General features: G+C 49.7%; 2 protein-coding genes across 2 annotated transcripts; both read right to left on the bottom strand.

Moving 5' to 3' along the window:
• Positions 1–5156: 5156 nt before the first annotated feature.
• Positions 5157–6920, bottom strand: LOC125553357 (protein ECERIFERUM 26-like). The gene is made up of 2 exons (XM_048717150.1): positions 6420–6920; positions 5157–6167 (listed from the first exon to the last, which is right to left on the bottom strand). Exons 1-2 carry the CDS (start codon positions 6846–6848, stop codon positions 5340–5342), a joined length of 1257 nt encoding a protein of 418 aa, XP_048573107.1. The 5' UTR covers positions 6849–6920; the 3' UTR covers positions 5157–5339.
• Positions 6921–10912: 3992 nt separating this feature from the next.
• On the bottom strand, positions 10913–12743 carry LOC125550174 (3-ketoacyl-CoA synthase 5-like). The gene has a single exon (XM_048713106.1). It carries the CDS (start codon positions 12680–12682, stop codon positions 11204–11206), a length of 1479 nt encoding a protein of 492 aa, XP_048569063.1. The 5' UTR covers positions 12683–12743; the 3' UTR covers positions 10913–11203.
• Between the last annotated feature and the right edge of the window lie 621 nt (positions 12744–13364).

Genomic DNA, 13364 nt, shown 5'->3' with positions numbered 1-13364 from the left:
AAGTTAGAAATTTTTCTTTTTTTTAGTTCTAGAAATATTAGAAATGTTATAGAAATGTTAGTTACATAGAAATGTTAGAAATTTTAGTTATCAAAATCCAATCATTAAAAAAATGTTACTTTTTGCGGGCATATAGCTAGTATTTGTTCTCGACGATGCCTGGCCCGCATCCTCGCTGCCGACCCGTCCGCGACGACGTCCGACTGACCCATGTCCGGGACTGGGCTCCGCCGGGCTGGCACTGGGAGGTGCTTCCTGGAGGGGCGCGCCGCTTGATGAGGAACCCGGCCCCGGGTCCCGTCGTCGACCCTGATCTCATTTGGTGGCGTTCGCATGGGCCAGTTTCGGTGCGGAGGGAGCCGGCCCCGCCGGAGGTGGTACGTCGCCGTGTCAGGGAGGAGGACGAACACGTCCATCGCTACATGGTTGTGTTAGAGGGCGGCGGGTTCTCCAATACCTGGCAGCTTCTTCAGGGATCTCACTGCAGCTATGACCCTGTGAGGGTTCCTTCTCTCTGGGTGTCCACCGCCTGCGCCGCAGGAACCGCGAGTGTCCTAGATTCTTCTATAGTATTCGATCTTTATGAGCTACCCAGCCAGTGATGTACTCGATATATAATATTCAAGACGATGTATTCGAGATTATATATTATTCGAGACGATGTATTCGAGATTATATCTATTATTCGAGACGATGTATTCGAGATTATATGTATTGTTCGAGACGATGTAATTTGAATACTAAATTGTTTTATATTTCTTTTGGCATAGTTAAATAAAAGCTATGGAGGACAATACCAACAGAGAGGGAGAACAGACCATGTTCGATATAATACGCGGGCCAGATGATGATCAGAATGAAGAAGATTATGACGGCTCTGAATTTCTAAACAACACCGGAGAGGGTGATATGATATTCGATCGCGACGACCGAATTGATGAAGTCATGAACTACGATTATGACAACACCGGAGAGGTATATATATTTATATAAGTAGGCATCTGGTGATCATCACATGTTTTAAATGAGTTGAAGATATATTAACGAATCGATCTTTCTTCTTTCAGCCATCCGGATCGAGCAAATCTTCAGGCAACAGGACGAAACGAGGCCCGAACAAAAATTTGAAGGAGGGCATAAAGTATAATATCGAGGCAATTAAACCTAATGGCGAACCATTAGCGCCTAAGAAGATTGCGGACAAGTTCGTTCGTCAGTGCGCAGTTCTTGTGAAGGACCAACTCCCGATCTCCCTTCAAGAATGGAGAAACCCAGCAAAGCCACATCCAGATCTTACTTTTGTCGACGATAGACAAAAAAGTATGCTTTGGGATACTCTCATGGAACATTTCACCCTACCAGATCATTTCACAGAAGCAGATGTGCAGAAAGTCAAGGACGCTGCTCTTAGGAAGATGGCGGTTGCATTCAAGAACCACAAGAATCGTGAATGGGACAAGTACGTCAAGGGAGGAAGGAAGACTCCAGTATTCGAGGGAACACTAGAGAATCAAAGTGCTCATTGGGACGATTTCGTGAAATTCAAGGATTCAGAATTATCTAAGGAACGGTCAAGAATAAACAAGGCCAATGCCGCAAAAAAGGATAAGTTCCATAAGCTTGGGCCAGGTGGCTATGCGGTGGGAATGCCTAAGTGGGATAAGTCTGAGAAAGAGATGCTGGATGCAAGTGTCACTCCAGAAACATTGAGCTGGCCCCCCAAGTGCAGGACTTGGTTCTATGCGCATGGGGCGGAGTTGGACCCAAAGACAGGCAAAGTTTCCAAGAAGGCATGTCTGGACGGAGCCGAAGATAAGCTACTTGTTGCAATAGAAGAGGCTCAATCCGGGTTGTTCGAGACCAACAGAGAGAATGACGAGCTTACGCGTGCCCTGGGAAATCCTGAACACCCGGGAAGAACACGAGGCATGGGCGCTATTCCGTGGTATGAGGGGTTTTCGGACTGGAACGCCGACTACAGAACCCGTGCGAGAAAGAAGATTGCGGAGGAGAAGAAGAGGAAGATGGAGGAGGAGCAGAGGAAGCTCGACTATGAACGCCTTCAAGGCCTAGAATCAGCGCACGCGGACTTGGCAATCAAATTCCAGCGGCAGCAGGAGCAGATCGACTCACTTAGCCAGCAAAGGGGGTCTCAGCAGCTGCAGCAGCTAGTGGATGATCCAGCATTGGATACCACCGCCCCATCCATGCCGAGAAGAAGCGTGAGTTCCGCCCCGTTTGACGCAATGCTGGATAGATACCCCGTGGATGATATCGCGGAGAACACTAACTGTGAGCTACACTTCAAAATTAAGAACATGTCCTTGAAGGTGGCAAACGGCGTTGCTTATACAAATTCCCCCGATGCAACCTTCCATTGCAACCCGATTCCAACAGGCTATGCTCGTGTCGTGGTTGATGAGGTGGTGGACCAATATTCGGGGCTAGAGCTTGACATTCCTGGAGGTGACGAGGAGCACACACTCGGAGATGCCAAACATCGTATCATCCTATGGAGAAAGGATTGCATCATCTTTCGAAGGCCACCGACACCGCGTCACCCGATTCCTCGTCGAAGTCCGCCACCGAGTCAGCAGACTCCCGCTCCTCCAAGTCCACCAACGCGTGAGGCCACTCCTCCTCCTCCAAGTCCGGCAAAGTGTCAGGCCACTCCTCCTCCAAGTCTGACACAGCGTCAGACGTCCACTCCTCCTTCAAGTCCGGCACAACCTCAGGCCACTACAAGTCCGGCACAGCTTCAGGCCACTCCTCCTCGTCCAACTCAGCCCCGTCAGCCGTCTCCGCCGCCTCAGCAATTGCAGAAGAGACACCCCGCAGCTATGGTGCGTAGCGGTACGAGTCGAGATCATAGTACAGGAAGTACAGGCGGAGGCAAGCGATATAAATATGGTCCAAACCTCACTACTCCTCTTCCTGAGAGGGATTACGACAGGACCGAGGAGCAAACCAATTGGACCATAGTGCGGGCAGAAGTCGACGCCCATTTTGGACCGAAACCGCCACCGCCGCCAAGGGAGAAAGTGCCTGTGGAAGTAGTTGACCACTTCATTTGTATGGCTCAACCACCAGCTCCTAAGCCTGTTGACACAGACTATGAGCGCCACATCAGGAAGTTACATCGACAACGTCTACAGAAGAAGGCGAGCTCGACCTCGAGCAAACAACAAGCAGCTGTAAAAACATGCGGGAAAACCGTTGCCCGGCTGGGAGAACAGGCGGCGCAATCGATCCCCCCGCTTGTTGTGCCGCCAACAACACGTGACAGTACACGCGCCCAATATTATTATGGCCAAATAGTTTACGTTCCCGAGATGGGCGATGTGGTAATAACCCAGGAGCATATAATGCAGGCTGAAACTCTCAAAATCACTGTTGGACAACTTCTCGAGATAGAGGACATGCTTGTGCTTACAGAGGAGGAAATAAAACGGAAATATGCCCGGGGCCAACCTTTGGTCAAGCCAGAAGAGGTCAAGAAGCTCCCAACGAGAATGTATGAATTACATCAATGGTACATGGACATTACCAAGAGATCCGATCGAGAGTCCCTCATGGTGCAAGTCAAGAAGGATCATTACTACCATGAGAAACCTATGACCATTGAGTATTCTGAACTGTTTCAGTTATACAATCAAGACGCACTCGACAAATCTATCGTCAGTTGCTATTGTGTGTAAGTGATTTCTTTCTGTAATTTAAGTCTCAAGCTAGCTATAGTGATCCTTTTGATCAATCATTACCTGTAATTATCCTCACTATATTCTTTTCTATGGTATTATGCAGGATGAAGATGTATGAAATGAGAAAGGTGGACGCTATGGCATTGGGTTCATTAACCCAAACACCGTTAATGAATACACATGGACAATAAACAAGCATCATGAAAAGCAGGTAGAGGACAGCATGCTACAGTTCTTGAAGCGCCTCAAATACAATGAAGATATACTACTTCCTTACAACTTCCAGTGAGTCACACTTTCTTGTACTACAAATTCTCTGTTTTTGCCTACTAGCTAGCTACATGTTTTTGCTTACATATGCCCGCTTAATTAAGACATGCAAACGTGTATGCATGCAGATTTCACTGGATCTTGTGTATCATTAAAGTTGACGCCGGAATAGTTCAAATACTGGACTCACTACTCAAAGCAAATAGTGACTATAACATCTTGTTTGGGATAGTCAACAGGTAATTTCAATCATTATTAACTATATATCTCGGCCTATTTAGTTCGTCATTTCATGATATGAACTATTTAATAACCCCTTTATTCATTTTCTTTGTCGACGGGCAGGGCTTGGGTAAGGTTCATCAGCGTCACGGAAGGCGAATGGAAACGATAGCTGAAATGGTTTCGACCCAAGGTAAGTAATTAATTAGTACTAGCTAGCTAGCTAGCTGCCATCTCTTTAATTATCATGCTTGATTAATTATTATCTGATCAAATTTAATACCATTCTCGTAATAAAGGCCCTGAAGCGGCGCAGGGGACTAATCTGTGTGCATTCTGCGTTTGCGAGAACATTCGCATGATGGCGTCCGAAAGGAGCAGATCTCAAAGACAGGAATGGGTACGCTTGTCAGAACACTATTTACAATTTTTACACTATTATCGATATCTAGTCACACAACTAATACACATGCATATTGATCTCCTTCTTAACAGTTCAAAGAGGTGCAGGACAAGCTCCTAGAAACGGAGCGCGTAGAGGCACTTCAAGAGGAAATAACGGGATTTTTGCTCGACCAGGTCATAAATCCGAAGGGAGAATACTATTACCCGCTACCGCCCCCATCGACCAGGTCATGAACCACTCCCAATTGTCATCGTGCTCCGAAGACACCAATTAGGCTAATGCCACTGGCTCCGAAGGCAACATGCATATGTAGGAGAAATTGTATATAGCTATACATGTGTGTATGTGTAAATTAATATGGTGGTTTGTGAGACATTGATGATATATATATGATTGGTTCCACTAGAAATTCTATATATATATATGCATAACGTGTACAATGTGTAGTATCGTAAAATACCAACAAACGAAAAAGAATTAAAATGGAAAACACAAAATGAAATGAAAAAGAAATCATAAAACCAAAAACCCCCCGAACATTTTAGTACCGGTTGGTGTTACCAACCGGTACTAAAGGGCTCCCGGGCCCCGGAGCTGGCTCGTGCCACGTGGTTGCCCTTTAGCACCGGTTCGTGCTGAGGGCCTTTAGTGACCACACTTTAGTGCCGGTTATGTAACCGGCACTAAAGGGCCTTACGAACCGGTGCTATTGTCCGGTTCTACACTAGTGTGATCAAGTTTCAGCGAGCCAGCAAGGGCGTGTTCCTGAGCTCAGCTCGGAGGGCCTGGACGTCATCATTGGGGAGCACCACCATGACGACGCGGCCAAGCCCGCTGGCGTCGGGCTGCACCAGCACGGCGCCCTCCTGGCCGACGCCGTCCATGCCGTACTCCACGTGCGCGGGCCTCTGCCCCTTGATCTCCAGCCCGTACAGGTCCACCTGCTCCATGTCCACGAACGTTAGGTTCGCGCCGTAGATGACCACGTCCCCCGGGAACCCGACCATCGTGGCGGTCTCGTCGACCAGATCCTTGGCCAGCAGCGCAGCCAGCTCGGACATGTCCGTGCTGGCCGGCGGAGAGCCCGCCTCCACGTACCCGACATTTTGCTCGTTGGCCAGGGAGTAACCGCTCCAGGCGGCCATGTCGGTCTTCACCACCGTCACCGTCTTCACCTCCTTGTTGGCCCTGATCTTGGCCACCGTCTGCCACAGGAGCGCCGAGATGAGCTCGAAGATGCCGCCGGGAGCCGCTGGCTCCTGCTGCCGCAGCCTCTCGAGCATCGGTTCGGTGACGTGGAAAGAGTAGCACACCATGTCGACGCCGGCGGGGACCAGCCAATGGTCTTGGATGGGTCCGACCGGCTTGACCGAGCGCGGCGCGACCGCGGCAGGCGCACGGTTTCTCTCTCGCGGCTCCTTCATGGGGCTCATGGTGACGGCGACTGGCTTCTCGCCGCCGAGTATCTGTGCCCAGCGGTTGAAGCAGGTCGTCGCCGACGCCACGTCGCCCATGAGGTGCGCCCAGCTGAACCCCAGCGCCATCCCTCCACATTTGAAGTTGGTGACCTGCGATCGAGCTCAATCAGATTTTGTCATTATGTACGTACTCACTCCGTTCTGAATTACTTGTCGCAGAAATGGATGTATCTATAACTAAATTACATCTTCAATAAATAATTCGGAACGGAAGAAGTAAAACTTTGAGTCACTACTATACTATACCGTGTGGGAGATATACTAACACAGTATCCCCACAAGAGCTTTGAGTCACCACTATACTACAAACATGGTAACAGAGCAGCGGGACGGTTAGTCTACCTGGACGAAGAGCAGCGGGGAGAAGGAGAGCTCCGGGCCGAGCACGTCGTGGTAGCAAAGCTGCTTCACGCGATCGACGGCGTCGTCGCGGAGCAAGTCGTCGAGCGCGCGGTCGCACTGGGCCTCTACGACGCGGATGCCACAGTCGTTGCACTTGACGTATGGGCGGCGCGAGGCGTCGGCTTCGTCGGCGGGGCGGCGGACGCGGCCGGCCAAAGGGTAGTACGCGTCGAGCCAGGCGAACATGGGCTCCTTGAGCACCATGGTGGTGACCCCCGCGGAGTAGTAGTACACCCCGCGTAGGTAGTGCAGCCGGAACGCCAGGTCCGCCTCCGCCAGCTCGTAGCTGCCCACCTCCGTCACCGAGCTCGGCACCACCGTCGACAACTGGTGCCCGTGCACCGCCGCTGCTGCTGCCTCCGAACCCATGCCGTTTGCAAGTTCTTTGGCGTATTTCGTGAACGGTTTCGGCCCGTGGGACGCGTGTACTGCTGGTGCCCCCTTTACTTACCGGTGGTGGTGCACGAGCACGGGCTGGTGTTTAAATAGAGTTTTTCTTTTTCTTTTTCTAGAGCATCTCTAACAGACGCGCTAAATAAGCGCCGCGCCATAAATTTGCCCTTTTTAACGCGCGCAATCGGTAGAGGGGCTCCAGCGGACGCGCAATAAACGTGCGCGCGGCATATAGAGTTAGACGCGCGGTCCGAATCGCCATCGTGCGCTGTGTATTTGGTGCGCCCGCTTTCACGTGCGGCACACTCGAGCGCTCGCGCCGCACTCTCTCCGCCGTGCCACCTTCGCCTCGCTCGAGCCGCCGGCGGCGAATTGACCCGATGGACGTCCCCGCCGGCACCCCCCTCACCCCTTCCTACAGCCGTTTGCGAGTTCTTTGGCGTATTTTGTGAACGGTTTTGGCCCGGTGGGACGCGTGTACTACTGGTGCCCCCTTTACTTACCGGTGGTGGTGCACGAGCACGGGCCGGGGTTTAAATAGAGTTTTTCTTTTTCTTTTTTTGCTTATGGGGTTTAAATAGAGTTGGGTACTCACTTTTAACAGGTGTGTTGATGCTGAGTTTATGAATAAATGGCATGACTTGATCCAGATCATATCTACCAAAAACCTAACCAATGAGGAGGACTAACCTGTTTGGCAGTTGGAGCCATCAGGGGTTTATTCGGTCAGATCCTTTTATAACATGATTAACTGGGGTGGGGTTTCTACTCCGTTATGGAAAAATTTCTGGAAGATAGTGGTACCTAACAGATACCTAGTCTTTGTGTGGTTGGCTTTTAATAATAAAATTCTTACCAGAGATAACCTAAACAGAAGAAGTGTAGTGGAGAACTTAACCTGCTTATACTGTTATGAAGAGGAATCAGTCCACCATTTGTTCTTTGAATGTGTGGTAGCCAAACAGAGTTGGAGTGATGTTGCTGAAACTTTCGGTTTCAATGTGCCTAGAAATATGATTGAGCTTTCTTTCTTTTGGAGTATGAATAACAAGAAAATTGTCGTTAACATTGCTTGTGTTGCTGCCATTTGGGGCATTTGGATTTGCGTAACGATATCTGTTTTCAGGGTGTGCCATGTACAAGCACTCGCGTGATCTTGGGGAGGATCAACTCTTCCCTATATCAATGGAAGATTCTCTGCGGGGGTGACCAGTCAGTGCTGCTACGACGCTGCCTCCAGCTCCTAGACCGTCGAAGAGGCGAACTGCTCAGGATCGTCTGGGTTGGGAACTGAGAGCGTGCGCAAAGAGAACTCGGGGCGGAAGCGTGCTGAGAGCTCACTCGAGATGAGCTTTGGATGAACCTGGTGATCGCTCTATATTCATGAGACAACAATTGTGTGTTTCGGCTGATGATTATGTTGTTTGCCTTGTGTGGCGCATAGACTCTTTCTGAACAGTTCATGTTGAGGGATGATTTAGTCGTTTTTAGGGAGACCGGCTTTTCTACCATGCACGGGAGGTACCGTGCATGCATAGCTGAGCTGTTTATGCTTTTATGGGAACCCTCCCACTTTTGTCCACTATGATATTTCTTTTTACCTCCATGCTCTCATAATCATTTAGTGTTGTGTCAGAAATGTTACTACAGTTATTTCTCCAAAAAAATGTTACAGTTACGTGCGTGATTATGGAACTTGCACAGTGCAAATATTCATCTATTCTCTCCTTCCACAAACACATGCTTTACACTATAAAGGCACTAATTAATTCAAATGTTTTATTATGTTTCAAAAAAGAACAATCACACTATTTCAATGTGGTTCATTTGTTCGAAATTGTATCATAATGTTTCGTTCCGTGTCAATACACTTAATAGGGAAAGTAGTGGCTGAGCCTCAACTTAATAGGCATTTGTTCTCATGAATTTTTATTAGGTTTTATCATGTTCTAGATTGCATCATTATGTTCATACAGTTTCATCATGTTTCAAAATACGAATCTAGAACTTGTGAAAATATATTTAGAAGTGGTCTTGTTTCAAAGTCCTAATCACAAGGAAATCAAATATTTAAATGAATAATAAATTGGAATTGTGATTCAAAAAATAAAATATATTGAAGCTTGGAAATCATATGAAAATGTACGGATGGGTGAGGTACTATTGTGTCAGGGGGATATAGAAGAGAGGTTGCTAGTGGTCAATGTATGGCATAATTTAACCGAAAAAGGTACTATGGCTTAATTTGTGACTCATTAATGTGTGTGGACCAGCATGCATGGATCCATCTTCAAGAGAATGGACGGCTGAGCCATGCACGGGATCTCCCGTGCATGGTAGAATCTCTTTTCTCGTTTTTAGGCTGTAGTTTGATTTACTTTCTCTGGTCTGCAAGTCAGGTAGACCCGAACGCGTGTAAACAGTCGCTGGGACTTGCTTTGCCCTGTTTTCTAATAAGATGGTGTGGGGGGAAACCCCTTTCGATCAAAAATAGAGTTGGGTGGTGAACCAAAGGCATGGATGGATCCATGGATGCTAGGTATGGAAATACAAACATTCTTGTACATGCTCTATTGTGTGTTTGCTTTTGTTTAATTCTATAAAATTGCAGTAGGATCCTAGCTACTCACGAAAATGAACCTCCATAAGTGACAGCCAATACGGTTTTTTTCTTTTTCCTTTTTGCGAGTAGTGACAGCCTATACATTGGAGCCTGGAATTTTCTTTGCAGGTTTTAGTCTGTTCTTTACAAGCTAGGTTTATTAGGGTGCGTCTATGTCTCTGTCAACTTGGTTGGGTCTAGGTCGATTCACAAATTTAAGGAGTTGGGCACCTGCATGTGTTGAAGCGGCAAGCTGGCAGGCGAGGGGGTTGGGGGAGTTGGGAATTGAACTTGCCGGACCACATCCACCCACGGGATCAAGTGAGCAGACGCAGTGCCTGTCCGTCCGATCAACGTGTTATAATGCATGAGAACGGCACCGCAGCAGCAGCTAGTTGCGTGTCTCGACCACGAGAGGAGACCACTCAACAACACAGCATTTTGCATTTTATCCAACTCTGAGAACATGCATGTCCAGAGTGTTAGATTTTATGGGCTTCAGCCCAGTAAATTTTGTACCTCAGCCCAGTAAAATATACTGCTTATATGTTATCATGACATTTATATTTTACCAAAAAGGTTGCATCTATGACCACTGAGCAATCTCAAGAGGAGAAGCGGGGCTGGTTATGGGGCTATCATACATGAAATACTAGAGTACTCTACTAGTTTTACTTCATGTAATTTTGTTCATGAATTTAGGAGCTCGAATGTCATGGCCCACAATCTAACGAAGCATGCACTTAAACTGGGGCTTGGTCGTCATGTTTGGTTGGGCCACCCCGGGGATCTTCATTTCGTCCATGTAAACTGTGTGACGGGTTAATAAAGTTTTGCTGATTGTCTAAAAAAAAACCAAAAAGGTTGCAATTCTATTTACGCACACCATTATCTAGAAAAGCCCTCTTGCTTGCAGGAATTGACGGAACTCGTGGGCGAGTTCGCCCAGTGATAGCCGGCTTAGTAACTAGAGACGTGCTCCTCCGGAGAGTACGTAAAGAAACTTGCACGAACCAGGCCGTACCACGGAGTTCCATCTGAATTGTAACCTGGTTGGTAGTAGCTCGAATCCACCAAGCTAGAGGACTCGCCATAGGAAGCAGCGGGCCTGTCATAATAACCTTGGTCGTTGTAGCCCGAGTGTTCCATCTCGCCGGATGGACGTGCAGCCGACGATCTATATTTGATCGGATGTTGTGAAGTCCCCATGGTCGACGCCATCTCCGTCGAGGGTAAATATATTGGTGCGTCATAACAGTACGGTACCTGTACATGTTTGTTTGGTAGTAGGGTGCCGCATCTTGTCATTGGTCTCTGCGGAGTAATAGCAGCGAGCGCAAGAGGACCCTTGTGCTAGTGAGTGCCACCTTTGTTCTACGTTTGCCTTCACCACAAGCTGACCCTAGAACACCATGGAAAAGCAATTTTGACGCCGCAATTAATCACTGGGGGTTTCTTCATTGCTTTTTGTATAGGGGTACCCAACATGGTATGAGTCCAAACCTAACACGATGGCACCAGGAGTATATCTCACCGGTTTACAACGACTCACACAACCCAAGAATGGGATACAATCGGAGACCATCTTATAGATTGATGATTCGGTTACAAACTCAATAAACAGACCTTAATTGCCCAATGTGCATTCTCAAGACATCTCCCCCGATCTTAATAATGTTTAAACTCAATGAACTGATCTTAATAATGTATTTTGTAGGCTAGCTGCGTACTAGTTGTTTCGGACGTCAGGAATGTCCACCGGATACCTGTGGATGCACGTGGACCACGGCCCATCAGTGCTGCGGGCAGGAGGGTCTATGCACTCCCACACCGCGCTGTTGCACTTAAACCCTGAGCCGAAGCCGATCATCCAAATGCGGTCGCCCTTGCGCATCCGGCCCTTGGCCTCCACGTAGGCCAGCTCGTACCACAACGAGCTGCTCGACGTGTTACCGAACCGGTGCAGCGTCATCCGCGACGCCTCCACCTGCTCGTCGGAGAGGCTGAGGTTCTTCTGCAGCTCGTCGATGACGGCGCGGCCGCCCGCGTGGATGCACAAGTGCTTGAACGCCGTGGAGAAGTCCGGGATGTAGGGCTTGACTCGCACGCGAAGCACCTTCCGCGCAACGAAGGAGAGAGCGAAGAGGAGCTGCTCGGAGGCCGGCAGGACCAGTGGCCCGATCCTGGTGATGTTGGCCTCGAGCGAGTTCCCTGCGATGGCCATTAAGTTCTTGCTGAGGTTGATCCCGATGTTCCCCTGCTCATCCTCCTCCTGATACACGCACCGGTAAGCGCTGTCGTCGGTGCCGGTGAAGGTGCGCACAACGTGCTTGAGGCGGAATCGGGCCTTTGCGGGGGACGTGGACAGCAGCGCGGCCACCCCGCCGACACGGAACAGGCAGTTTGGCAGCAGCATGGCGCGCTCGTTGCCGACATAGTAGTTGGGCGTGATGGTCTCCGTGGAGACGACCAGCGCGCGGGAGCCTCGGGGAACAACCTGCAGGAGGTTCCTGGCGAGCCCCACGGAGATGAGACCCGCGCTGCACCCCATGCCCGAGAGGTTGATGCTACGGACGTCGCTACGCAGGTTGTACTTGTTGATGATCACGTCCACCAGGGATGGCGTGGGGCAGAACAGGCTGCAGTTGAGGACGAGCACGCTGATCGCGTCCGGGGTGACGCCGGTCTTGGCGAGCAGGTCGTCGATCGCCGAGAAGACCACGAGCTCGAACTCGGCGCGGGCGTTGTCGAGGGTGCAGTACTTGTGCGTCGGGACGTAGTTGTGCGCCGCCGGCAGGCAGGTCTCCTCCCCGAGCCCCGAGCGCTCCAGCAGCCGCGAGATGAACCGGACGCTGCGCTCGTTGATGCTGGGCGTGTGCTTGTTGTGCTCGATGAATGAGGCCATGGGGATGCGGGCGAGCGGGCGGTTGAAGGAGGAGCTGAAGCAGGCGTAGTCGACCAGGTACACGGCACGCGGACGGAGCAGGAGGTACAAGGTGGCTGCTGCGGCCGCAACGAACCCCGCGAAGAACAGGTGCGCTGGCTGGAACTCACGGCCACGGAGCCAGCTGATCAGCTCCTCTGGTCCGAGCCACACCAGGGCGACGACAGATAGAGTGGCCATGGCGGCGGTGACAACGGCAAGGAAGTTGTCCACGATGAGCCGGTACACGGCCTTGGGGTGCATGGCGGCAGACGACGAGCTCATGCTGCTCGATCGGTTACGTGTGGGTGTCTTTGGTGCTTTGTGGGTGTCTGATGAGTTTAGGAAAAACTTGCACTGATAATCACAACGGCAGTGGTTTTGTGTTATATATAGACTTCCATTAATGATTCTAGGTAGATACCAGCCAACCACTTAAGTGCACAGTTAGCACAACCGTACCTCCCAGCGCGCTCCCTCCACATAAGAGGTAAGAAGATAGCAGCGTAGCAACCTATCCGGAAATAGCCTTGGTAGATTTGATGTTCTCATGTTTTTCCTCATGGTAATATGTGTAAAATTTATATCATAAAGATCATAGTACAAGCCACGTAAACACCGACCTGTCAAAACTGAAAAGATAGTAGAACGCTAGCCTTTACACAAAGAAACACCAACCAAGAAGGAAATTACAATCAAGACCGAAGAATCCTCTGAGCTTGACACCAATGCCTGTCACCTGCCTCTAGCACCACCACAACAGCCACCAAAGGCAAAAAATGACGGACCACCTCCTCATCCGAGCTTGACGCGGCTCCATCGCTTATATGCAGCTTTGCGGACATCCAAGGTGACACAGCAAAGGCGAAACCATTACCGTTGAACGAATCGGACCGGGACAACACCTCGGACGCTCCATCGAACTCCAGATCTAGCACCCCTACACGACTAAGACGTCGAACGATGA

The sequence above is a fragment of the Triticum urartu genome, chromosome 4 (assembly GCF_003073215.2).
Source record: "Triticum urartu cultivar G1812 chromosome 4, Tu2.1, whole genome shotgun sequence".
Taxonomy (NCBI): Eukaryota; Viridiplantae; Streptophyta; class Magnoliopsida; order Poales; family Poaceae; genus Triticum; species Triticum urartu.
The sequence above is the reverse complement of the archived record's forward strand: the minus strand, read 5'-3'. Positions and strand labels throughout refer to the sequence as shown.

Bases quoted from the DNA above. Each gene is read 5' to 3' on its own strand.
- LOC125553357 (XM_048717150.1), bottom strand. From the start codon at position 6,848: ATGGGTTCGGAGGCAGCAGCAGCGGCGGTGCACGGGCACCAGTTGTCG. The intron at 6,168-6,419 runs GTAGACTAACCG...GCTCGATCGCAG, and splicing joins CCCCGCTGCTCTTCGTCCAG to GTCACCAACTTCAAATGTGG.
- LOC125550174 (XM_048713106.1), bottom strand. From the start codon at position 12,682: ATGAGCTCGTCGTCTGCCGCCATGCACCCCAAGGCCGTGTACCGGCTC.